The sequence below is a fragment of the Trichomonas vaginalis genome, chromosome IV (assembly GCF_026262505.1).
Source record: "Trichomonas vaginalis G3 chromosome IV, whole genome shotgun sequence".
Classification (NCBI taxonomy): domain Eukaryota; phylum Parabasalia; order Trichomonadida; family Trichomonadidae; genus Trichomonas; species Trichomonas vaginalis.
The window spans coordinates 7119593-7142598 of NC_067206.1; the positions used below are offsets into that span (position 1 = coordinate 7119593).

The 23006-nt window shown below is 34.6% G+C and overlaps 8 protein-coding genes and 5 pseudogenes across 13 annotated transcripts, besides 2 other annotated features; 4 read left to right on the top strand and 9 right to left on the bottom strand.

The window, feature by feature from the left end:
• Positions 1–22900: part of a mobile genetic element that runs on past the window's edge.
• On the top strand, positions 589–1449 carry TVAGG3_0045610 (uncharacterized protein; the record flags this gene model as incomplete). Its single annotated transcript, XM_051220881.1, has 1 exon — positions 589–1449. The coding sequence occupies one exon, from the start codon at positions 589–591 to the stop codon at positions 1447–1449; it is 861 nt and encodes a 286-aa protein (XP_051105867.1).
• TVAGG3_0045620 (organellar and viral DNA polymerase type B) lies at positions 3540–3962 on the top strand (the record flags this gene model as incomplete). The annotated part of the gene is made up of 1 exon (XM_051220882.1): positions 3540–3962. A coding segment is annotated over one exon (423 nt), but the record flags the coding sequence as incomplete, so codon positions are not given.
• TVAGG3_0045630 lies at positions 4051–4889 on the top strand (annotated as a pseudogene). The gene has a single exon. A coding segment is annotated over exon 1 (839 nt).
• On the bottom strand, positions 5636–6227 carry TVAGG3_0045640 (annotated as a pseudogene). Its single transcript has one exon. A coding segment is annotated over exon 1 (592 nt).
• Positions 6265–6719, top strand: TVAGG3_0045650 (annotated as a pseudogene). Its single transcript has one exon. A coding segment is annotated over exon 1 (455 nt).
• Positions 6736–7155, bottom strand: TVAGG3_0045660 (protein of unknown function, DUF4108 family; the record flags this gene model as incomplete). Its single annotated transcript, XM_051220883.1, has 1 exon — positions 6736–7155. One exon carries the CDS (start codon positions 7153–7155, stop codon positions 6736–6738), a length of 420 nt encoding a protein of 139 aa, XP_051105869.1.
• On the bottom strand, positions 7198–7629 carry TVAGG3_0045670 (His-Me finger endonucleases family; the record flags this gene model as incomplete). The annotated part of the gene is made up of 1 exon (XM_051220884.1): positions 7198–7629. One exon carries the CDS (start codon positions 7627–7629, stop codon positions 7198–7200), a length of 432 nt encoding a protein of 143 aa, XP_051105870.1.
• TVAGG3_0045680 lies at positions 13383–14031 on the bottom strand (annotated as a pseudogene). Its single transcript has one exon. A coding segment is annotated over exon 1 (649 nt).
• TVAGG3_0045690 lies at positions 14278–14860 on the bottom strand (annotated as a pseudogene). Its single transcript has one exon. A coding segment is annotated over exon 1 (583 nt).
• TVAGG3_0045700 (uncharacterized protein) lies at positions 14890–15678 on the bottom strand (the record flags this gene model as incomplete). The annotated part of the gene is made up of 1 exon (XM_051220885.1): positions 14890–15678. One exon carries the CDS (start codon positions 15676–15678, stop codon positions 14890–14892), a length of 789 nt encoding a protein of 262 aa, XP_051105871.1.
• Positions 15683–16219, bottom strand: TVAGG3_0045710 (protein of unknown function, DUF4106 family; the record flags this gene model as incomplete). The annotated part of the gene is made up of 1 exon (XM_051220886.1): positions 15683–16219. The coding sequence occupies one exon, from the start codon at positions 16217–16219 to the stop codon at positions 15683–15685; it is 537 nt and encodes a 178-aa protein (XP_051105872.1).
• On the bottom strand, positions 18236–19396 carry TVAGG3_0045720 (protein of unknown function, DUF4106 family; the record flags this gene model as incomplete). Its single annotated transcript, XM_051220887.1, has 1 exon — positions 18236–19396. The coding sequence occupies one exon, from the start codon at positions 19394–19396 to the stop codon at positions 18236–18238; it is 1161 nt and encodes a 386-aa protein (XP_051105873.1).
• On the bottom strand, positions 19776–21481 carry TVAGG3_0045730 (protein of unknown function, DUF4106 family; the record flags this gene model as incomplete). Its single annotated transcript, XM_051220888.1, has 1 exon — positions 19776–21481. A coding segment is annotated over one exon (1706 nt), but the record flags the coding sequence as incomplete, so codon positions are not given.
• Positions 22807–22900: a terminal%2Cinverted (terminal inverted repeat of Maverick transposon ID:TVAGG3_0045570).
• Positions 22901–23006: the final 106 nt, after the last annotated feature.

The window sequence follows — 23006 nt, forward strand, 5'->3', positions numbered from 1 at the left end:
GGAAAACTTGTTTGTTAGATGAGAAAATATGAAATTCACTGTTGTGAGTCATTTGAAGTCAGAAACAAAAAGACAAAAAGAGTTTTAAGCGAATGGGAGCAAAATAACGGATATGCTAGGATGAGGATTGGTGGAAAACACTATTTTAAACATGTTGTCATTGCAACTCATTTTATACGAACCCTAACAATTTACCTTTTGTAGACCATATAAACCATATAAGAAACGACAATAGACTTGAAAATTTACGTTGGGTTACTTGTTCTGAAAACAGTAAGAACAGAGGCAAAATTAGAGATATTGTATTCGAATTTGTCGACGAACTAGAAGATGAAACAATTGAAATTACAGACTATGGTAAGCATACGTTTGAGTTTTACTACTATAGCGAAGAACAGGACTCTTTCTACCTTTATACCGGCGTAAACTATAGAAAATTACAAGTATGTTTTACTAATGGCTATGCTTATGTAAACGCTAGAGATACAGATGGAAAACACGTTCATATATTTCTCAACAAATTCAAGAAGCTATATGGCATACCATTTTAAAACATTTTTTAAAACAGTATATTTTTACATATATTAAATGTTTCAGGTTGAAAAACAAAGAACAAAAGTAGCAGATACAAAACCGTTAGACTATATCTTCACAAATGCCGGTAGGACTATATCAGATGAAGAAATTTCATCCGGCTCCTACCGCTTTGACTTTCCAATTCGTTGGCTTCAAAGTCCTTCAGATGCAAAGGCAATAGGATTTAGAAGAGTTTTGTTTTCAAAAAGAACTAACGCGTTTATGTTTGCAGTATATTTTCACGGTCAGTATAGAGGTTCTGACGGTCTACTAGACAAATTTGACGAAATGAGAATCTTTACGGTTCGTTCAGACGAAAGTCTTGAGAAGACTCTAAATGACTTTCAAACTCAAATAAACAAATATTATTGGGAATTTCAAGAAAAATACGACTCTTTACTAAATGGAACATACTATCTGAAACTAGAATATGACAAGATGAACTCCACAGTTTCATTTCAAAGGATTGAAAATAACCCTCCAAGAGATACACAGTTTTTATTTTGGCAAGTAGACAAACGTTCTTGGGCACAATTTCTTCGGTTACTAAACCAGAACGAACCATTACCACCTGACGGTCCGTTCTGGTTTATACGCCCACCAACAGATTTGACAGTTTATAGAAACGTGTTTGACCCTCAAAATGTCATGTGTCATGCAAGTTTCAGTTCAAGCAACAATAGTTTTCTTTGTATTGGTAAGGACTTTTATGACTTTGCTTCTAAATTCTACGAACCACCGAGTAACAGTTTCTCTGACTTTCAAGTTTGGTTCACAACAAATGGTGTGCAACATATTGTTCCATTGTACTACGACTTTTATCTCGAATTGTCTTTCATATATAACTACGGAGAAGTGCTGAAAAAGTATTGAAAAATATATTTTAGGGTAGATGGTTAGATGTAACCTGTCTTCTACCCTCTTTTCTACCCTCATGAATTTTCATGAATTTTGTGCTGAATTCGACAAAAATGAGTTTTTGGTTGAAAAAAGAGGTGGAGCCAAAAGTGGCTCGACCTCAAAACAAGCATTTTGTGAAGAATATACCAACCCGCGGAAAACAGCGGGTTGCTTTTTATACAAAGTTCAACAGGTGAATTTTCATGAATTTCCTTAAGATAGAAAAAAATATATTTTAGGCGACCAGGTGAGATTTCACCCGTTTTCTCACCTGTTTTCTCACCTCATGATTTCATCGTATATGTTTTGTCGAAACTTCTTCGTAAATGTTTTGTCAAGACTTCATCGTAATGAGCGTAAATGACCGAAAAATAATGTTTAGGTGAAGAGGTGAGATTTCACCTCTTTTTTCACCTGTTTTTTCACCCTCGTGAATTTTCATGAATTTTCATGAATTTTCATGAATTTCCTTAAGATAGAAAAAATAAAGTTAGTTTTATTTTTATTTATTTTTTATTTTGTATGTAAGAACAGAAATGTCAACAATCGGCACAACAACAATACAAACAACTACAGCACCAAACTCGTTAGTCATGAACCCAACTTCAATGTTGGTAGAGATGAAAAGCTTCATTCCTTCTTCATATACTTTCGAAACAAAAATCCAGAAGATAAAGCAGGAATTGTTAACAAGTAATTTAGACTGTAGTGCGAAAGATGAAACAAATGAACAGTATCTTTATGAAATGCAGGATATTATTGACCATCTACCTAAACTTCCTGAAATCCAACAACAAAAGCTTACTATTCCTGAATTCGATGAAATAGAAGTCAAAGCAACTGACTCAGTAGAAATAAAGAAGTTCATACGAAAGGTAAACTATGAGTTTCTAGGATTTCATTGCAACCATAAAGTTATGGACAAAGATTGCGACATGGTATATAAGAATGTTTCTGACATATATAAATCTGGGGAGTTTAAGACCTACGACAACTTTGTTTCGTTAGCTGCAAAATGTGTATGGGAAATAAGAGATAAAGATAGAAGAGGTAAGGTATGGAACGGACAAATAAAACCCGCAACTTTTGAGTTAAAGAAAACCATTGACGCCTTAGTTGTTTTAGCAGGTAAGGTTTCAATGTACAATGCAAAAAATGAACCCGCAATGTTCAAAATGTAAAGCAGCAATGAGGAAATATAACTACTCGTCAAAGAGATAGAAAGAATGAGAAACGACTATGCAGATTTAAAGAAAGAAGCAGAAAAGCCAGCAGAAAATAAAATGGACATGTTAGAATTTCTGAAAAAAACTATCCAACTGCTGACGATTTCCTATTATCTGACGTCAAGAAGAAGTATAAAGAAACTTTCGGTATCGTTAAAACATTCGATATACTGACAGAAGAAATAGAAGCTACAAAACTGTTTAGGATTTCAAATATACATCATACAATTCATGTAAAACGCTTATAAAATAACAGGTGAAAAAAGAGGTGAAATCTCACCTCTTCACCTAAATATATTTTTGGGTCATTTACGCTCATTACGAAGAAGTTTTGACAAAACATTTACGATGAAATCATGAAAATTCATGTACGAAGAAGTCTTGACAAAACATGTACGATGAAATCATGAAAATTCATGAGGTGAAAAATTAGGTGAAAAAACAGGTGAAATCTCACCTCTTCACCTAAAATATATTTTTATTGAATTCAGCAACAAAAATCTGAAAATGGCATATGGTTGCTTCCCTCGGAAAACCGAGAGAAGAGATTCCGTATGAAATTCATGAATTTCCTCAAGATAGAAAAAATAAAAAAATAACGCTAGTTTTTTTAAAATATTTTTTTTATTTTGTATGTAAGAACAGGAAATGACAAACACTGAGTTTGAAACAGTTAAAAAGATAGACAATGAGACCAAAGTGGTTAGAATTGGTGATTTAAACGTAAGATACTCAAAGAAATACAAAAAATATTCTTTGTCAGACATTTTAACACCATCTGGAAAGAGAGCAAAGGACTGGGTTAGAAATGCTTCTAGTCAGAAAATTTTGACAAGAAATCCTGAGCTTTTGATATCGGTAAGATTTCATGGAACTACAGCATATCTTATAGACAAAAGTCTTATACCACTAGTTTTGTTCTGGATTGACCCAGTTGTTGGATATAATTTCATAACATATGGTTCATTCGATACTGAACGTTGCAGTGAAGGCTTACTTTATATCGTTCAGAAACCGAAGGACTTCAATACAAAGAGATATAAGATAGGAAGAACATTTAATATAACTAAAAGATATGACAGTACAGTCAATAGAGTCAAGGTTGTGTTTGTTAACGATATGAGAGCTGCAGAAACAGAACTACTTGAAAAGTTTGAGAAAATGTATGGTGCTCCCATAAAAGGTAAAGAAACGTTTGAAGTAGATGAGATAGATAGTGCTATAAAATTATTTGACGAAGTTGCTGAAAAATACATGTAAAGCGTTTATTTTTGGTCTTTTATACAAGATAGAAAATAAAGTTAATTTTATTTTTTTTTATTTTTTTATTTTGTATGTAAGGACAGATATGTCAACAACAGAGAACACAACAACTGCTATCGTTCATGAAGCTATAAATGAAGAATATGAGTGGGTTCAGTTTAACAAACAACTCCGTCTCATTCGTTCGGTCAAAGACGATATGTACCAAATGCAAAGTATTTTGACAGCATGTTTTGCTCCAGATACTAAGAAACCACAAGACTGGTTTAGGAACCAAAGCACACAAGAATTTTTGAGCGAAGCACAGCGAGACATACTTTTTTCTGAAAACAGTGAAGAACAGCGAGTAAGTAAAAAATCTTACTCGCCTAAAACTCATGAAAATCGTGAAAAATTGCCAAACGGTTTGAGAGGTTGGTATGTACATAGACTTCTTGTAAATGCTGTTGCAATGTGGGCTTCGCCTCGTTATGCTTGGTATGTTTGTAAACTTCTTGACGAAATTCATAGACAAGAACGTGAAGAGATGGAAAACAAGCTTGAAGCAAAAGAAAAAACATACAGAAAAGAATACCACGTTCGGTACCAAAAGGAAAGGAAAAGAACTATAAGTATATGATTTACACTGAAGAGATGGAAAATGAAGAAGACAGAGATATGGTTATGTTGCATTTAGTCAGAAGAAACAACAAAAGCTTTTACGACTTAGCTAAGATTTACAAATCTGACAGAAATTGGTTCTATCGCGAAAACTTACCGATTTCAATGACACCAAATGAAGATGTTAAACAGATAGTTCAAGATACGTTACCTCAAACACACTATGATATGAAAGGTTGTACAATACTTACATTCAAAGAAGATTTACCGCTACTGAAGGAAAAGATAACAGAGTATTTTGACAACTTCAAACAAGCAGAGTAAATGAACTCTTTATTTTTCAAGCTTGACACCAAAGATGGCTCAGGTAGCTCTATAAGGTCAATTGCCTCGTCAAATCCTTCTGGCATTCCGAGTCCTTCCATCCGACATTCCAAGTTCTTCCTTCAGACAAGAAAAAAATTTCCCGACAACTGGAAAAAAATTTCCCGACAACTGGAAAAAAATTTCCTGTTGTTCGTCCGTAAACCATTCAAATTTTCGAAAATTGAGAACTTTTTGGTCGAACTTCAGAAAAAGTTTTTCCTTCCGACATTCCGAGTTTTTCCTTCCGACATTCCGAGTCCTTCCTTCCGACATTCCGAGTCCTTCCTTCCAACAGGAAAAGTCCTTCCTTCCGACAGGACACAAACGAATGTCCGACGTTCCTCTTCCTGAATGTCTTCCAAAGCCAGAAGAACCGACAGCCCCAGCACCACAACAGACTAAGACTAAACACTTACATTTTTCAAGCTTGACTTTTTACAATTTGAACTTTGTTCGCGTAGATGTGAATTCTGAAAGAAGTATGAGGGTCTTGTATGACTTTATACTTCTCCCATAGTTCATGTCTGTCAAACTTACCTGCCATGGACTCTTTCATAAGTTCCATGAAATCGTCTTCGGACAATCCAGGGAAAAGTATTATGTCAGTCAGTATTCTCTTTACATCCTTACTTAAACTCTTGGCTGTCTGTACACAAATGACAACAGAGATGTTAAAGTGTCTGAGCTTCTTGAGAATTCGACACATGTCTTGTTCTCTGTTCTTTAACAAAGGATGAGAAGCAAAGTCATCTAAGATAAGAAGACATCTGTGAGGGTAAGTCTTCCAATCGTAAGATTGCAATTTCTTCGAAATGTATTCTATCTCTTTCTGTTTGTTTCTGAAGTGTTTCTTCTCTAATATTCTCTGCATTTCCTCATTTGGGTCTTTAAACTTAGAATTGACATACTCATTTATAGCATTGTACTTCAAAACTCTTCTTTGGTACTTCTTTATCCAATCTAACAACTCAGTATCCTTTATACATACTAACTTAGACTTCTTTATAATATCTTTGAACGAATTTACGGTTTGGTCAAATTGACCAGATGTCGAACAAATGACAACTAACTCATAGAATGGGTTCTTCTCATCTAGTTCTTGTTGTTGTGCAGCCATTTTAAGATAAGTGAAAGTCTTACCCGACCCAGGTGGTGCAATTAGACCTGTTATACCATTCTGAGCAAATAAGAACTTGTCATGTATGGGTTTTATCTGAGCATTTTCTAACTTCCTCTTGTTCTTCTTAAAACATTCTCAAATTTCTTGTCAATGTCAGCAAACTTTTTTTCTAACATATTTTTAGAAAAATTAAAATTTTTTATCTTTTTGAAAATGTCTAGCGATTTCGCTATCTATATTCGAGACAAAGCTTTTTGACAGCAAAACATCTGTCGACCATAAAATCTTACATAGTGTAAACAAGAAAGGTGAATTTGTTCTAAAGTTCTGTTTCTGGGAATATGACAAGAACCATAAAACATTAGCAGAGAAGTCTTTAAGTTTGTCAATGACAGACTTGTTGACAGAGATGACGCCGATTGGAAAGATGAAGTCCAACAAAAGTTCTTAGAATGCAAAGAAGACACATGCGCTGTTCTTGAAGATGAAATAGGAAACAGAATAGAAGAGCTATTAAAGGACAAAGAACTTTTACAAAAATATGGTTCTGAGAAGTTTGACATAACTCCACCAGAGAAGAAGAAGAAGAGAGAGAAGAAAGAAAAGAAAGTAGAAGAAGAGAAGAAAGAAGCCTGAACCAGCCAGAGAAAAAGAAATTTGACATGTAAAAATAAAATTTTATTTTTAGAACATTTCTGGGTCAATGTCAATGTTCTCTTCCTCTTTAGGAGCAAACACCGGCTTAGACTCTAAAATCTTTTTACCCAATTTACCTTGAACTTCAACTATCTTAGACTCATAATATTCATAGTCGTCTGCTTTCTTTGGTTCATAAGGTATAACAAGTTTGTATGCTTTGCCTTCTTTAAGGTTTGAAAACCTTCTGTCAAAATTTTCTTTGACTGCTAACAAACCTTCTATGTCTAAGTCTTCAAATTTCGCACCATTTTTAGTCACAATAGCAAACTTAACTGGTTCGATGTTCCAAACTTTGTCAAATGTAGACTTTTCAAAATGGTAGAAGTAAACATTCAAATATGTGAATGGAGCTAACTTATCTTTGACTTCTGTCATATATTTGTTGACTGAAATATATTTCGTCATCTTTTCTATCGGATAAAAAAATATTTTTTTTAAAAAAATGTTTTAAAATGGTATGCCATATAGCTTCTTGAATTTGTTAAGAAGTATTTTAACGTTTTTTCCATCTGTATCTCTAGCGTTTACATAAGCATAGCCATTAGTAAAACATACTTGTAATTTTCTATAGTTTACGCCGGTATAAAGGTAGAAAGAGTCCTGTTCTTCGCTATAGTAGTAAAACTCAAACGTATGCTTACCATAGTCTGTAATTTCAATTGTTTCATCTTCTAGTTCGTCGACAAATTCGAATACAATATCTCTAATTTTGCCTCTGTTCTTACTGTTTTCAGAACAAGTAACCCAACGTAAATTTTCAAGTCTATTGTCGTTTCTTATATGGTTTATATGGTCTACAAAAGGTAAATTGTTAGGGTTCGGTATAAAATGAGTTGCAATGACAACATGTTTAAAATAGTGTTTTCCACCAATCCTCATCCTAGCATATCCGTTATTTTGCTCCCATTCGCTTAAAACTCTTTTTGTCTTTTTGTTTCTGACTTCAAATGACTCACAACAGTGAATTTCATATTTCTCATCTAACAAACAAGTTTCCCAACGGTCTTCTCCAACAAACTCAGCGTACATTTTTATAAAAATAAAAAAAATATATTTTTTTTATTCTTGAGCTATTTGTTGCATTTGTTGTTCTTGAGCTATTTGTTGTTGAAGTTGTTTCTTGTAATACAATACTTTCACCAGTTGCATCTTCCAATTCGAAACTTTCTGCCGTCATTGACAAATACATAGGACATAAAAGTTTTACAGGAACAAAGTTTGCGTCAACTAATGTCAACGTTATACTTGCCAAAGTGTTTGAGTTCACTAAGGTTGAAAATTCTGCATTCGAATGAACAATAGGCAAACCAGCAGAGAAAGTGTTGTTTATACGCATGAGTATCTTTTGGTCATAGTAGTTTCTGTCGACATTCGAATAGCACTTTGAACCTAAGTTTGAAAAAATATAAGATTGGTGTGCTTAATGTCAATGGAATAGACATTCCTTGTATGACACCTTTTCCTGTTATAGGAAACTGTTGGTAGTAAAAACCAGATATAAGTTTTGTATTATAGCTCATATCGTTTATAACTAAACTCAGTCGGACATCCAAACATAATGAAACCTGCTCTAGTTGCAGCACATGTTACATCCGTCCTTAAAGTATTAAATAAGTCAACAAAAACCTGTTGGTGTATATCTGAGTAAGTATCTTCAAAGGAGTATTTTTTACCATTCACAACAACAAAGTCTTCTGGTGTCAAAAGAGCAAAAACAGGACTTTAGTCGTCATCGTGTTTAAGGGCCAGTTTACAATATCGTCCTTGAGGACTTTGTAAGTTTGTTGTTATAGAATTATATGACTCAGGGTTTTTAGTCGTAATAGTATAAACCACTATGTCTTCTGCCATTTACTTAGCAAGTAAATTTTAATGAAATGTTGTGGTCGTCAAATATTTTTATGACGTCTGGGAAACTATATTTTAAGTTCAACGTTTCACCTCCTTTCATAACGTATATCTTGTGTCAATGACATTATATGAAACACCACAGCAACTAACGTCGGGTTCTATTTCTTTGATGTTTATATCGTCTGCCTCTGTCAAAAGTTTCAATAGTTCTTTCAAAACTTCATGAGGTGCGATGACATATGAGTTCACTTTTACAGGTTGTGTTCGACCAAGTTTAACATTATACCCAAAGCTTGACAAATCTTCTCCTGAGTTTTAAGTTTGTCTTTAAGTTGTTGGTAGTCGTTTCGAATATCTGCAACAGAACTTAAGTCTCTGCTAACTTCAGGATATGTTGGTTGTTCTTTTACAGGAACAATTGTTATACCATCTTCGTCTTCGTATGGTTTCCCCACTTCAACATCTCTTTCTTTGACATTGACAACAACACTTTGACTGTTTGTTTGAGTTTGGTGAATTTAACTTCACATCTGCCACCGCCATTAAACCTTTTGAAAACACTTACGCTTCTATTTTTCGGAAATGACATTTTACTTAGAATAAAGATGGGACGTATTTGAGTATCTCTTCGAATTGAAGCAGAACAAAGTTTACACACACAAAACAATACAAGTTCATTGATAGAATAGTTCTTTATACAAACAATGGAAAATGTTATAGAATAGCAATATTTGCTGAACCAAAATATTTTCATAAAGCAAAGAAAGTTGGTATAACTGAAATGGTGAAAGTTCTTGAAGCAGACAAAAATATAACAACAAAAACTGACCGATATTTCTAAAGGAAAGTTTTTAATACAATACTATGTCAAAACTGCGTACTGTCAATATTTGACGGAGAGAAGTCAGTTCAAGAACAACTTACTGACCTGCTGCCAAAATCTGCTCGATGGAAGCTGTCGTTATGCCAATCTGAGGAGCCCCAGCAGGTTTCATCGAACGAATCTTCAAAAGAGCATCTTCCGTGAAAAGTGCTATTGGTTTTGTAAACTTCTTTGCTTTCAATTCATTTGGACCGTCTCTGTCACCAGTATATTGTATTTGAACTGTACCAACAGTTGAAATACCACCCATAAAGTCTTCTGAGTCAGCAAATGGAATGCCAAGCAAAAGTTTGAACGGTCTCCATTTGTATATTGAGTGTTTTGAGCTCCTGTATGGGTCCATACTTTCACATATGGCATAATAGAACTTTGCATTTCAGGGTTAATGGTTGTTGTGAAGTTGTTGTTAAAGTTCATAGCATCTAATGTCAAGTTGTATGACCTCATATCCTCAACTGTAGAATATTCTTCTCTTGGATAATATTTGCCATCTATGTTTATATGATATTTAATACCAGGGTTGTAGAAGCAAGAATAGTCATTTATAGTTCGTCTGAACAGTACAAACATAGTATCTCTGCATGTTTCATTGCAGTTGGTAAAGCAATATCTGTTCTTGCACCTGGGTCAGCACTTTGGTTTCCAACTTCACCTGCAAAGTCTTTGACAGATATTTGGTGTATAGGGAACATAAGTGGAACTGCAATATATTTGGCAGCTAAAGCATTTGAAATATCTGGGTCCAACATATAGACTGCAAGTCTGCTTTCTATTCTCTTGCATTCAAACTTTTCGCATGTGAACTTAACTGGGTCCCAAGCATCTCCAGCAGCATTGAAATAATAGTTTACTTCAGTGTTGAGGTTTGAGAAACCAAAGTCTAAGTCAACTTTGTCTTTGCAAAATTCGGCGAATGACGTTTTATTTGTTCCCACTACTTCTGTAAGAGTGAATGGGTCTTGTGTTGGTGCAATGACTAAGTTATTTTTGCTTGGAGTAAGTTCGATAGAAATTTTTCCTGCCCAGTTTGGCAAGTATCTTAAAAACCTGAAGATGAGGAAAGATGACAAAGGAACTCTAAGTTTCAGTTTTACTTTGGTTACTGCTGCTGCAGTTTGTCCAGAAAGGTCAACATAAACTCCTGGAACGTTAGGGTCAAGTCTCTAACGGTTTTGTATCTGCTACTTTTGTTTTGTTTTTCAACTGAAACATTTAATATATGTAAAAATATACTGTTTTAAAAAAAGTTTTAAAATGGTATGCCATATAGCTTCTTGAATTTGTTGAGAAATTATATGAACGTGTTTTCCATCTGTATCTCTAGCGTTTACATAAGCATAGCCATTAGTAAAACATACTTGTAATTTTCTATAGTTTACGCCGGTATAAAGGTAGAAAGAGTCCTGTTCTTCGCTATAGTAGTAAAACTCAAACGTATGCTTACCATAGTCTGTAATTTCAATTGTTTCATCTTCTAGTTCGTCGACAAATTCGAATACAATATCTCTAATTTTGCCTCTGTTCTTACGTTTTCAGAACAAGTAACCAAACGTAAATTTTCAAGTCTATTGTCGTTTCTTATATGGTTTATATGGTCTACAAAAGGTAAATTGTTAGGGTTCGGTATAAAATGAGTTGCAATGCACAACATGTTTAAAATAGTGTTTTCCACCAATCCTCATCCTAGCATATCCGTTATTTTGCTCCCATTCGCTTAAAACTCTTTTTGTCTTTTTGTTTCTGACTTCAAATGACTCACAACAGTGAATTTCATATTTCTCATCTAACAAACAAGTTTTCCAACGGTCCTCTCCAACAAACCCAGCGTACATTTTTATAAAAATAAAAAAAATATTTTTTTTATTCTTGAGCTATTTGTTGCATTTGTGTTCTTGAGCTATTTGTTGTTGAAGTTGTTCTTTGTAATACAATACTTTCACCAGTTGCATCTTCCAATTCGAAACTTTCTGCCGTCATTGACAAATACATAGGACATAAAAGTTTTACAGGAACAAAGTTTGCGTCAACTAATGTCAACGTTATACTTGCCAAAGTGTTTGAGTTCACTAAGGTTGAAAATTCTGCATTCGAATGAACAATAGGCAAACCAGCAGAGAAATGTTTGTTTATACGCATGAGTATCTTTTGGTCATAGTAGTTTCTGTCGACATTCGAATAGCACTTTGAACCTAAGTTTGAAGACAATATCTAACCAGTCCATTGTTAGCTTTTTATATATTCTGCGCTTTTCATTGCCTTTTGCATGGCTGCGTCGTTATTTTTACTTTCTTGTGCTAAGTTTCATACTGTACGGTTTGGTTTTGCAACTGTAAAAGTTTTTCTGCCTTTACATTTGCTTCAACTTCTTTTTTATACTCATCGCTATCCATATATGTCTTCAGGGCTTTTTTGTTTTATCTCTTCATCTTTCAGTATTTTATATTGAGTAGTATGTTTTTCAAATTTATGACATCTTGTTCCATTTTTGCTACTTCTGCTGCTTTTTCTGACACTTTTTTCGCATATTCCTCTGTACTTAGTTCTTTCAGTTGTTCTTCTTTCTTCTTTTTCTCTACGTTTAACTCATTGAGTTTCTTTGTGTGTCTGTCATATTCTAGTTTCTTTTCGTTTTCACTTATTTGTTCTGTATGTCTATGTTTGACTTTTTTGACATCTGCTATTTGATTTTTGAGTGAACTCAAATTCATTTGACTTTGAGGTTATATGCTGTTCCGTCTGCAGCTCCACCATAGCCCTGCCATTTTCGCTAAAAGTGCGCTCTTAAACCTCCACTCTGTGCACCAAGAACTCGGTTTAAAAGCATAGGATTGCTTGACATTTGTTGCAACATAGTGGGGTCATTCAGCATTTGTTGTTGCAACTGTTGTTGTGGTGTCAGTTTTACTATTGGATGTTTCAATGCTCTCTTCCTCTTACGTATATTCTTACGTAGCTTACGTGGCATTTTAAGTGAAGTTAAAAAGCGTTTTTTGACAGATGTTTATTGTGACTTCTTCGTAAAGACTTTGTTAAGACTTCTTCGTAAAGACTTTGTTGAGATTTCTTCGTAAAGACTTTGTTGAGATTTCTTCGTAAATGACCCAAAAATATATTTTAGGTGAAGAGGTGAGATTTCACCTCTTTTTTCACCTCATTTCTCACCTCTTGAAATTTTCATGAATTTCTTCGTAAAGACTTTGTTAAGACTTCTTCATCTAATTTCTCATGAACTTTCTTGTCTATGTTTTGTTGAGATTTCTTCGTAAAGACTTTGTTGAGATTTCTTCGTAAATGACCCTAGTAGTATATTTTTGGTGTAAATTTCATGAAAATTCAACGGGTGAAAAATTAGGTGAAAAAACAGGTGAAATCTCACCTCTTCACCTAAAATATATTTTTGGTGTAAATTTCATGAAAATTCATGAAAATTCATGAAAATTCACGAGGGTGAAAAAACAGGTGAAAAAAGAGGTGAAATCTCACCTCTTCACCTAAACATTATTTTTCGGTCATTTACGCTCATTACGATGAAGTCTTGACAAAACATTTACGAAGAAGTTTCGACAAAACATATACGATGAAATCATGAGGTGAGAAAACAGGTGAGAAAACGGGTGAAATCTCACCTGGTCGCCTAAAATATATTTTTTCTATCTTAAGGAAATTCATGAAAATTCACCTGTTGAACTTTGTATAAAAAGCAACCCGCTGTTTTCCGCGGGTTGGTATATTCTTCACAAAATGCTTGTTTTGAGGTCGAGCCACTTTTGGCTCCACCTCTTTTTTCAACCAAAAACTCATTTTTGTCGAATTCAGCACAAAATTCATGAAAATCATGAGGGTAGAAAAGAGGGTAGAAGACAGGTTACATCTAACCATCTACCCTAAAATATATTTTTCAATACTTTTTCAGCACTTCTCCGTAGTTATATATGAAAGACAATTCGAGATAAAAGTCGTAGTACAATGGAACAATATGTTGCACACCATTTGTTGTGAACCAAACTTGAAAGTCAGAGAAACTGTTACTCGGTGGTTCGTAGAATTTAGAAGCAAAGTCATAAAAGTCCTTACCAATACAAAGAAAACTATTGTTGCTTGAACTGAAACTTGCATGACACATGACATTTTGAGGGTCAAACACGTTTCTATAAACTGTCAAATCTGTTGGTGGGCGTATAAACCAGAACGGACCGTCAGGGTAATGGTTCGTTCTGGTTTAGTAACCGAAGAAATTGTGCCCAAGAACGTTTGTCTACTTGCCAAAATAAAAACTGTGTATCTCTTGGAGGGTTATTTTCAATCCTTTGAAATGAAACTGTGGAGTTCATCTTGTCATATTCTAGTTTCAGATAGTATGTTCCATTTAGTAAAGAGTCGTATTTTTCTTGAAATTCCCAATAATATTTGTTTATTTGAGTTTGAAAGTCATTTAGAGTCTTCTCAAGACTTTCGTCTGAACGAACCGTAAAGATTCTCATTTCGTCAAATTTGTCTAGTAGACCGTCAGAACCTCTATACTGACCGTGAAAATATACTGCAAACATAAACGCGTTAGTTCTTTTTGAAAACAAAACTCTTCTAAATCCTATTGCCTTTGCATCTGAAGGACTTTGAAGCCAACGAATTGGAAAGTCAAAGCGGTAGGAGCCGGATGAAATTTCTTCATCTGATATAGTCCTACCGGCATTTGTGAAGATATAGTCTAACGGTTTTGTATCTGCTACTTTTGTTCTTTGTTTTTCAACTGAAACATTTAATATATGTAAAAATATACTGTTTTAAAAAATGTTTTAAAATGGTATGCCATATAGCTTCTTGAATTTGTTGAGAAATATATGAACGTGTTTTCCATCTGTATCTCTAGCGTTTACATAAGCATAGCCATTAGTAAAACATACTTGTAATTTTCTATAGTTTACGCCGGTATAAAGGTAGAAAGAGTCCTGTTCTTCGCTATAGTAGTAAAAACTCAAACGTATGCTTACCATAGTCTGTAATTTCAATTGTTTCATCTTCTAGTTCGTCGACAAATTCGAATACAATATCTCTAATTTTGCCTCTGTTCTTACTGTTTTCAGAACAAGTAACCCAACGTAAATTTTCAAGTCTATTGTCGTTTCTTATATGGTTTATATGGTCTACAAAAGGTAAATTGTTAGGGTTCGGTATAAAATGAGTTGCAATGACAACATGTTTAAAATAGTGTTTTCCACCAATCCTCATCCTAGCATATCCGTTATTTTGCTCCCATTCGCTTAAAACTCTTTTTGTCTTTTTGTTTCTGACTTCAAATGACTCACAACAGTGAATTTCATATTTCTCATCTAACAAACAAGTTTTCCAACGGTCCTCTCCAACAAACCCAGCGTACATTTTTATAAAAATAAAAAAAAATATTTTTTTTATTCTTGAGCTATTTGTTGCATTTGTTGTTCTTGAGCTATTTGTTGTTGAAGTTGTTCTTGTAATACAATACTTTCACCAGTTGCATCTTCCAATTCGAAACTTTCTGCCGTCATTGACAAATACATAGGACATAAAAGTTTTACAGGAACAAAGTTTGCGTCAACTAATGTCAACGTTATACTTGCCAAAGTGTTTGAGTTCACTAAGGTTGAAAATTCTGCATTCGAATGAACAATAGGCAAACCAGCAGAGAAAGTGTTGTTTATACGCATGAGTATCTTTTGGTCATAGTAGTTTCTGTCGACATTCGAATAGCACTTTGAACCTAAGTTTGAAACAATATATAAGATTGGTGTGCTTAATGTCAATGGAATAGACATTCCTTGTATGACACCTTTTCCTGTTATAGGAAACTGTTGGTAGTAAAAACCAGATATAAGTTTTGTATTATAGCTCATATCGTTTATACTAAACTCAGTCGGACATCCAAACATAATGAAACCTGCTCTAGTTGCAGCACATGTTACATCCGTCCTTAAAGTATTAAATAAGTCAACAAAACCTGTTGGTGGTATATCTGAGTAAGTATCTTCAAAGGAGTATTTTTTACCATTCACAACAACAAAGTCTTCTGGTGTCAAAAGAGCAAAACAGGCTTTAGTCGTCATCGTGTTTAAGGTCAGTTTACAATATCGTCCTTGAGGACTTTGTAAGTTTGTTGTTATAGAATTATATGACTCAGGGTTTTTAGTCGTAATAGTATAAACCACTATGTCTTCTGCCATTTACTTAGCAAGTAAATTTTAATGAAATGTTGTGGTCGTCAAATATTTTTATGACGTCTGGGAAACTATATTTTAAGTTCAACGTTTCACCTCCTTTCATAACGTATATCTTGTCAATGACATTATATGAAACACCACAGCAACTAACGTCGGGTTCTATTTCTTTGATGTTTATATCGTCTGCCTCTGTCAAAAGTTTCAATAGTTCTTTCAAAACTTCATGAGGTGCGATGACATATGAGTTCACTTTTACAGGGTTGTGTTCGACCAAGTTTAACATTATACCCAAAGCTTGACAAATCTTCTCCTGAGTTTTAAGTTTGTCTTTAAGTTGTTGGTAGTCGTTTCGAATATCTGCAACAGAACTTAAGTCTCTGCTAACTTCAGGATATGTTGGTTGTTCTTTTACAGGAACAATTGTTATACCATCTTCGTCTTCGTATGGTTTCCCCACTTCAACATCTCTTTCTTTGACATTGACAACAACACTTTGACTGTTTGTTTGAGTTGGTGAATTTAACTTCACATCTGCCACCGCCATTAAACCTTTTGAAACACTTACGCTTCTATTTTTCGGAAATGACATTTTACTTAGAATAAAAAGATGGACGTATTTGAGTATCTCTTCGAATTGAAGCAGAACAAAGTTTACACACACAAACAATACAAGTTCATTGATAGAATAGTTCTTTATACAAACAATGGAAAATGTTATAGAATAGCAATATTTGCTGAACCAAAATATTTTCATAAAGCAAAGAAAGTTGGTATAACTGAAATGGTGAAAGTTCTTGAAGCAGACAAAAATATAACAACAAAACTGACCGATATTTCTAAAGGAAAGTTTTTAATACAATACTATGTCAAAACTGGCGTACTGTCAATATTTGACGGAGAGAAGTCAGTTCAAGAACAACTTACTGACCTGCTGCCAAAATCTGCTCGATGGAAGCTGTCGTTATGCCAATCTGAGGAGCCCCAGCAGGTTTCATCGAACGAATCTTCAAAAGAGCATCTTCCGTGAAAAGTGCTATTGGTTTTGTAAACTTCTTTGCTTTCAATTCATTTGGACCGTCTCTGTCACCAGTATATTGTATTTGAACTGTACCAACAGTTGAAATACCACCCATAAAGTCTTCTGAGTCAGCAAATGGAATGCCAAGCCAAAAGTTTGAACGGTCTCCATTTGTATATTGAGTGTTTTTGAGCTCCTGTATGGGTCCATACTTTCACATATGGCATAATAGAACTTTGCATTTCAGGGTTAATGGTTGTTGTGAAGTTGTTGTTAAAGTTCATAGCATCTAATGTCAAGTTGTATGACCTCATATCCTCAACTGTAGAATATTCTTCTCTTGGATAATATTTGCCATCTATGTTTATATGATATTTAATACCAGGGTTGTAGAAGCAAGAATAGTCATTTATAGTTCGTCTGAACAGTACAAACATAGTATCTGCATGTTTCATTGCAGTTGTTAAGGCAATATCTGTTCTTGCACCTGGGTCAGCACTTTGGTTTCCAACTTCACCTGCAAAGTCTTTGACAGATATTTGGTGTATAGGGAACATAAGTGGAACTGCAATATATTTGGCAGCTAAAGCATTTGAAATATCTGGGTCCAACATATAGACTGCAAGTCTGCTTTCTATTCTCTTGCATTCAAACTTTTCGCATGTGAACTTAACTGGGTCCCAAGCATCTCCAGCAGCATTGAAATAATAGTTTACTTCAGTGTTGAGGTTTGAGAAACCAAAGTCTAAGTCAACTTTGTCTTTGCAAAATTCGGCGAATGACGTTTTATTTGTTCCACTACTTCTGTAAGAGTGAATGGGTCTTGTGTTGGTGCAATGACTAAGTTATTTTTGCTTGGAGTAAGTTCGATAGAAATTTTTCCTGCCCAGTTTGGCAAGTATCTTAAAAACCTGAAGATGAGGAAAGATGACAAAGGAACTCTAAGTTTCAGTTTTACTTTGGTTACTGCTGCTGCAGTTTGTCCAGAAAGGTCAACATAAACTCCTGGAACGTTAGGGTCAAGTCTTCTTATTTTCTCAATAGTTGCATACTGGTCTGTTTGTTCTCTAGCTTGTGGTTGTACTGAGTTTCTCAAAGCGAACCATTCATAGTTTGCCCATGTTACTGTTTGAACTAAGTCAGAGTTAGAATATATCTTATATCCCATAAAAACTTCTGGAGCATATTGGTATCCGACATAGAAAATTCCATTGCAACCTTTCTTGTCAGACAACTTGGCAGAAGGTTTTATTTCAATGTCTTGTTCCACGTATAAGAAAGAGTTGTCAATAGAAATTATATGAAACCTGTCGCAAGCAATATCTACTGTTGTTGAAGAACCTTCTCCAAACTCACCTACGTTTCCATAAGAAACAGCAGTTGTATATTCGTAAGTTCCAGGAACTATTTCTGACCTTCTAATGGCATTGTCGCATTCGTTATACCATTCGGAAACATTTCCGTTCATGGCATCCAAAACTGTTGGCGTTATATTCTGAGCGGCGTACATTTCATATGAGTAAAAATATAGAATAGTTGGATTTATATGTCATAATAGAACCCACGTGGACCAAGCTTTACTTTCTTCCTGACTGAGTTTTTAACTCTTCTTTTTCCTTCATTGCCCTCTGCTTGAAGTTGTTGCATCTTTGCATTATGTTCATCTAGTATGTTGCAAATTTCCCATGTCCTTTTTGCCTTTTGGCTCTGGTCGCCCATCTCAGGTAACCTATATCCTAGAAAGAGTTTGTCATAGTTTGTATTTGAGTCTTTGCGTATTGTTTGCATGACTCTTTCCTGAGTTTCCGGTTCAAGCTCTTCAAACAGAGCTTGTCCATATGGAATAAGCTCGTTTCCAAATATATGTTTTTGTAGCCATTCTGGTTTTCTTTCCATGTTACCAACTATATCTTTTGTGAATGGGAAAGCTTTTACCCAATCTTTCAGTCTTTCGTCATTTATTTCTGTAGTTGGTTTTATTTTGTCAAGGAACATGTTTTTCAATACTAACATTTCATTTGGTACTGTCCATTTGAGTTTTCTTAAATATTCATCCCTTCTCGGTTCATTGTCTGCAAAGTAAGTTTTTATGACATTTTGTAAACTTTCATTTGCAAGGTCATGTACAATAGGTTCTCTTCCTTCTGTCTCCCTAACTTTCTTTCTAAACTCTTCACCAAATATACCATCTTTATGGTTCTGTGTAGTTCTTTGAGATAAATGTTTTAGAACGTCAGGTGTTATATTTCCATCAGCCATGTTCATTTCATACTGGTTCAAAATATCTGCATCTTTCATATCTTTCAATGGCATTAAAGCCGCGCTTAAAATACCAGCTATATCTGGTTCACCATTGACTTCCATTGCGTCTACAACTTCTTGGAATTGTGGTTGTAAGTTTATGAACCACCTATCCTGGTTAGCTTTATGACCCCATCTCATTGTAGTTCCATCGTCTGCAGAAACAAAAGTAGGTTTGTTTCCATCTTGGTTAGGTTCTGAATGAACTTTAAACAATGTTTCATTTCTATATGTTTTCTTGAAATTTAACCTTTTATTTTCACCGAGTTCAGCCAAAGATTGAACGTTAAATGCTCGTAAGTAAAAAGGGTTGTTGTATTTGTGTACATTTTCTTTCAGTACTTCCATTCTATGCTGAATATTTTCATCTGGTGTTGGAGTCTTTTGTATGTCGGCAAACATTTTTCGATATTCTTCTACTATGTCAGCCGAATTTTTTTTAGACTCTTGGAAATATTCCATATTCTCCGCATACTCTTGTTGAGGGTCAAGATTTTTCGGCTGTTCCAAATCTTCATCTAGTTCTGTGAAGTTAGTTTCCAAAGGAAGGACTTGTTCGTTTCCTTCAGGCTCTTCTAGCTGTTGTTGCTGAACTATTTCTTCCATGTCTGGTTGTATCTGAACTTCTTCCTGTGGAGTTTCTTGTACCTCATCTGCTGGCATTTCATATATTCCGAGACCGTTTTCAACAATTTCCCTATCTACGTCATCCGCATTCATAAGCTTTTGTTCTTTCGTTCCGTCTCTATTTTTTACGCGTTTCATGACGAAAGTTGAATTGTCATTTAGCTCTGACATCAAATATCTCGGAGTAAATTCATCCATGTCATTTGGATGATATGCTATTAAATCATATCCCTTAGCGAGCTTGTATTTTCCAGGTTTGAGATTATATCCGTTTTGGTGCTGAGCCATAAAGCTAAATAGGTTCGGGTCAGTATTTCCATCCTTGAACTTTCCAATAGCTTCTTTATATCTGTCACTAAAGTCAACAGTATCTGGGAAACCACACTCTTCTTTAAGCATTTTTAAGAATTCTTGGTTTCCTTGTTCTCTACTTCTTTTATGTCCTTGCTCTGTTTGTGGTTGTTGTTGTGCAGGGTTTTGAACTGTTGGTTGCTGTGCTGGTTGTTGTGTTGGTTGTTGTGCTGGTTGTGGAGGTGGTTGTTGTGCTGGTTGTTGTGTTGGTTGTTGTGTTGGTTTTGGTGCATGCCTGTGTCTGTGTCCATGTGACGATGTAAATGTTCTAGGTAGTCCTGGTGCAGGTGCTTCTCTTGGAGGGTTTGGTGGTATATAAATTCCAACAGCTGGTATATAAGTTCCACCAGCTGGCACATATGTTCCATCTGCAGCGTAATGTCCTACCTGACTTTTCGTTCTTAAGAAAGCATTTACTAGGTCTGTTTTGGTCTGTTGTAACTCTTTTTCTTGACTTTTCACAACAGTTGCTCTAACGGCGTCATAGGCACTTTGAACTGCCTGTCTCGTTGCTGCATCTGTTATTTTCGTCATATTTTGTGCTACTTCTTTTAACTCTTTGTCGAAACCTTCAGACTTCAGTTTCTTTCCAGATGAGAAGTCGTTCACTTGTTTCACCTTACTATGAAGAGCTTCGAAGGCGTTCTTAAAGTCAGCATTTGTTAAAGCTTCATTTGAACTGTCTTCATCCGCTTGTATTTTTGTCCTTATTGACCCTATGAGTTGGGCTGCTTTAGCGTTGGCTTGGGCATCTAACCAGTCATTGTTAGCTTTTATATATTCTGCGCTTTTCATTGCCTTTTGCATGGCTGCGTCGTTATTTTTACTTTCTTGTGCTAAGTTTTCATACTGTACGGTTTGGTTTTGCAACTGTAAAAGTTTTTCTGCCTTTACATTTGCTTCAACTTCTTTTTTATACTCATCGCTATCCATATATGTCTTCAGGGCTTTTTGTTTTATCTCTTCATCTTTCAGTATTTTATATTGAGTAGTATGGTTTTTCAAATTTATGACATCTTGTTCCATTTTTGCTACTTCTGCTGCTTTTTCTGACACTTTTTTCGCATATTCCTCTGTACTTAGTTCTTTCAGTTGTTCTTCTTTCTTCTTTTTCTCTACGTTTAACTCATTGAGTTTCTTTGTGTGTCTGTCATATTCTAGTTTCTTTTCGTTTTCACTTATTTGCTTCTGTATGTCTATGTTTGACTTTTTGACATCTGCTATTTGATTTTTGAGTGAACTCAAATTCATTTGACTTTGAGGGTTATATGCTGTTCCGTCTGCAGCTCCACCATAGCCTGCCATTTTCGCTAAAAGTGCCGCTCTTAAACCTCCACTCTGTGCACCAAGAACTCGGTTTAAAAGCATAGGATTGCTTGACATTTGTTGCAACATAGTGGGGTCATTCAGCATTTGTTGTTGCAACTGTTGTTGTGGTGTCAGTTTTACTATTGGATGTTTCAATGCTCTCTTCCTCTTACGTATATTCTTACGTAGCTTACGTGGCATTTTAAGTGAAGTTAAAAAGCGGTTTTTGACAGATGTTTATTGTGACTTCTTCGTAAAGACTTTGTTAAGACTTCTTCGTAAAGACTTTGTTGAGATTTCTTCGTAAAGACTTTGTTGAGATTTCTTCGTAAATGACCCAAAAATATATTTTAGGTGAAGAGGTGAGATTTCACCTCTTTTTTCACCTCATTTCTCACCTCTTGAATTTTCATGAATTTCTTCGTAAAGACTTTGTTAAGACTTCTTCATCTAATTTCTCATGAACTTTCTTGTCTATGTTTTGTTGAGATTTCTTCGTAAAGACTTTGTTGAGATTTCTTCGTAAATGACCCTAGTAGTATATTTTTGGTGTAAATTTCATGAAAATTCAACGGGTGAAAAATTAGGTGAAAAAACAGGTGAAATCTCACCTCTTCACCTAAAATATATTTTTGGTGTAAATTTCATGAAAATTCAAGAGGGTGAAAAATTAGGTGAAAAAACAGGTGAAATCTCACCTCTTCACCTAAAATATATTTTTGGTGTAAATTTCATGAAAATTCAAGAGGGTGAAAAATTAGGTGAAAAAACAGGTGAAATCTCACCTCTTCACCTAAAATATATTTTTGGTGTAAATTTCATGAAAATTCAAGAGGGTGAAAAATTAGGTGAAAAAACAGGTGAAATCTCACCTCTTCACCTAAACATTATTTTGGTGTAAATTTCATGAAAATTCAAGAGGTGAGAAAAGAGGTGAAAAAACAGGTGAAATCTCACCTCTTCACCTAAACATTATTTTTGGTGTAAAATTCTGAGTAAAATGACAGATGGAACACATACTTTTTCAGTAAGTACATATGGGGTAGAAAAGAGGGTAGAAAACGGGGTAGATATACCCTTCTACCCTAAAATTATTTTTGTCTGATTTACGCTCATTACGATGAAGTTTTGACAAAGTCTTTACGAAGAAATCTTGACAAAGTCTTTACGAAGAAATCTTGACAAAGTCTTTACGATGAAGTTTTGACAAAGTCTTTACGATGAAGTTTTGACAAAGTCTTTACGATGAAGTTTTGACAAAGTCTTTACGATGAAATCTTGACAAAGTCTTTACGATGAAATCTTGACAAAGTCTTTACGATGAAATTCATGAAAATTCAAGAGGTGAAAAATGAGGTGAAAAAACAGGTGAAATCTCACCTCTTCACCTAAAATATATTTTTATTGAATTCTGTATAATATTCTGAGTAATATGACAGATGTTTATATAACACTTTCTCCGGTTTATAGGACCTCTCTCATATTCTATCTTGTCATATCAAAACTCATAGTCATGTTTGTCCTCTAAGACTTCATTTATACTAAACATCTTCAGGGCTAGAAGGCACGAAGTGCCTGGAAGCCCCACTTCCTTTTTTTTTTTTTTTTTTTTTTTTTTTTATATTGAGGGAAAAAGTCACGCGAAAAATTGTAATTTTTTATTACCATATAAACCAGATTTTTTTACCTTGGGGTACGTTTCCCAGCGGTTATTAACCAGAATCGC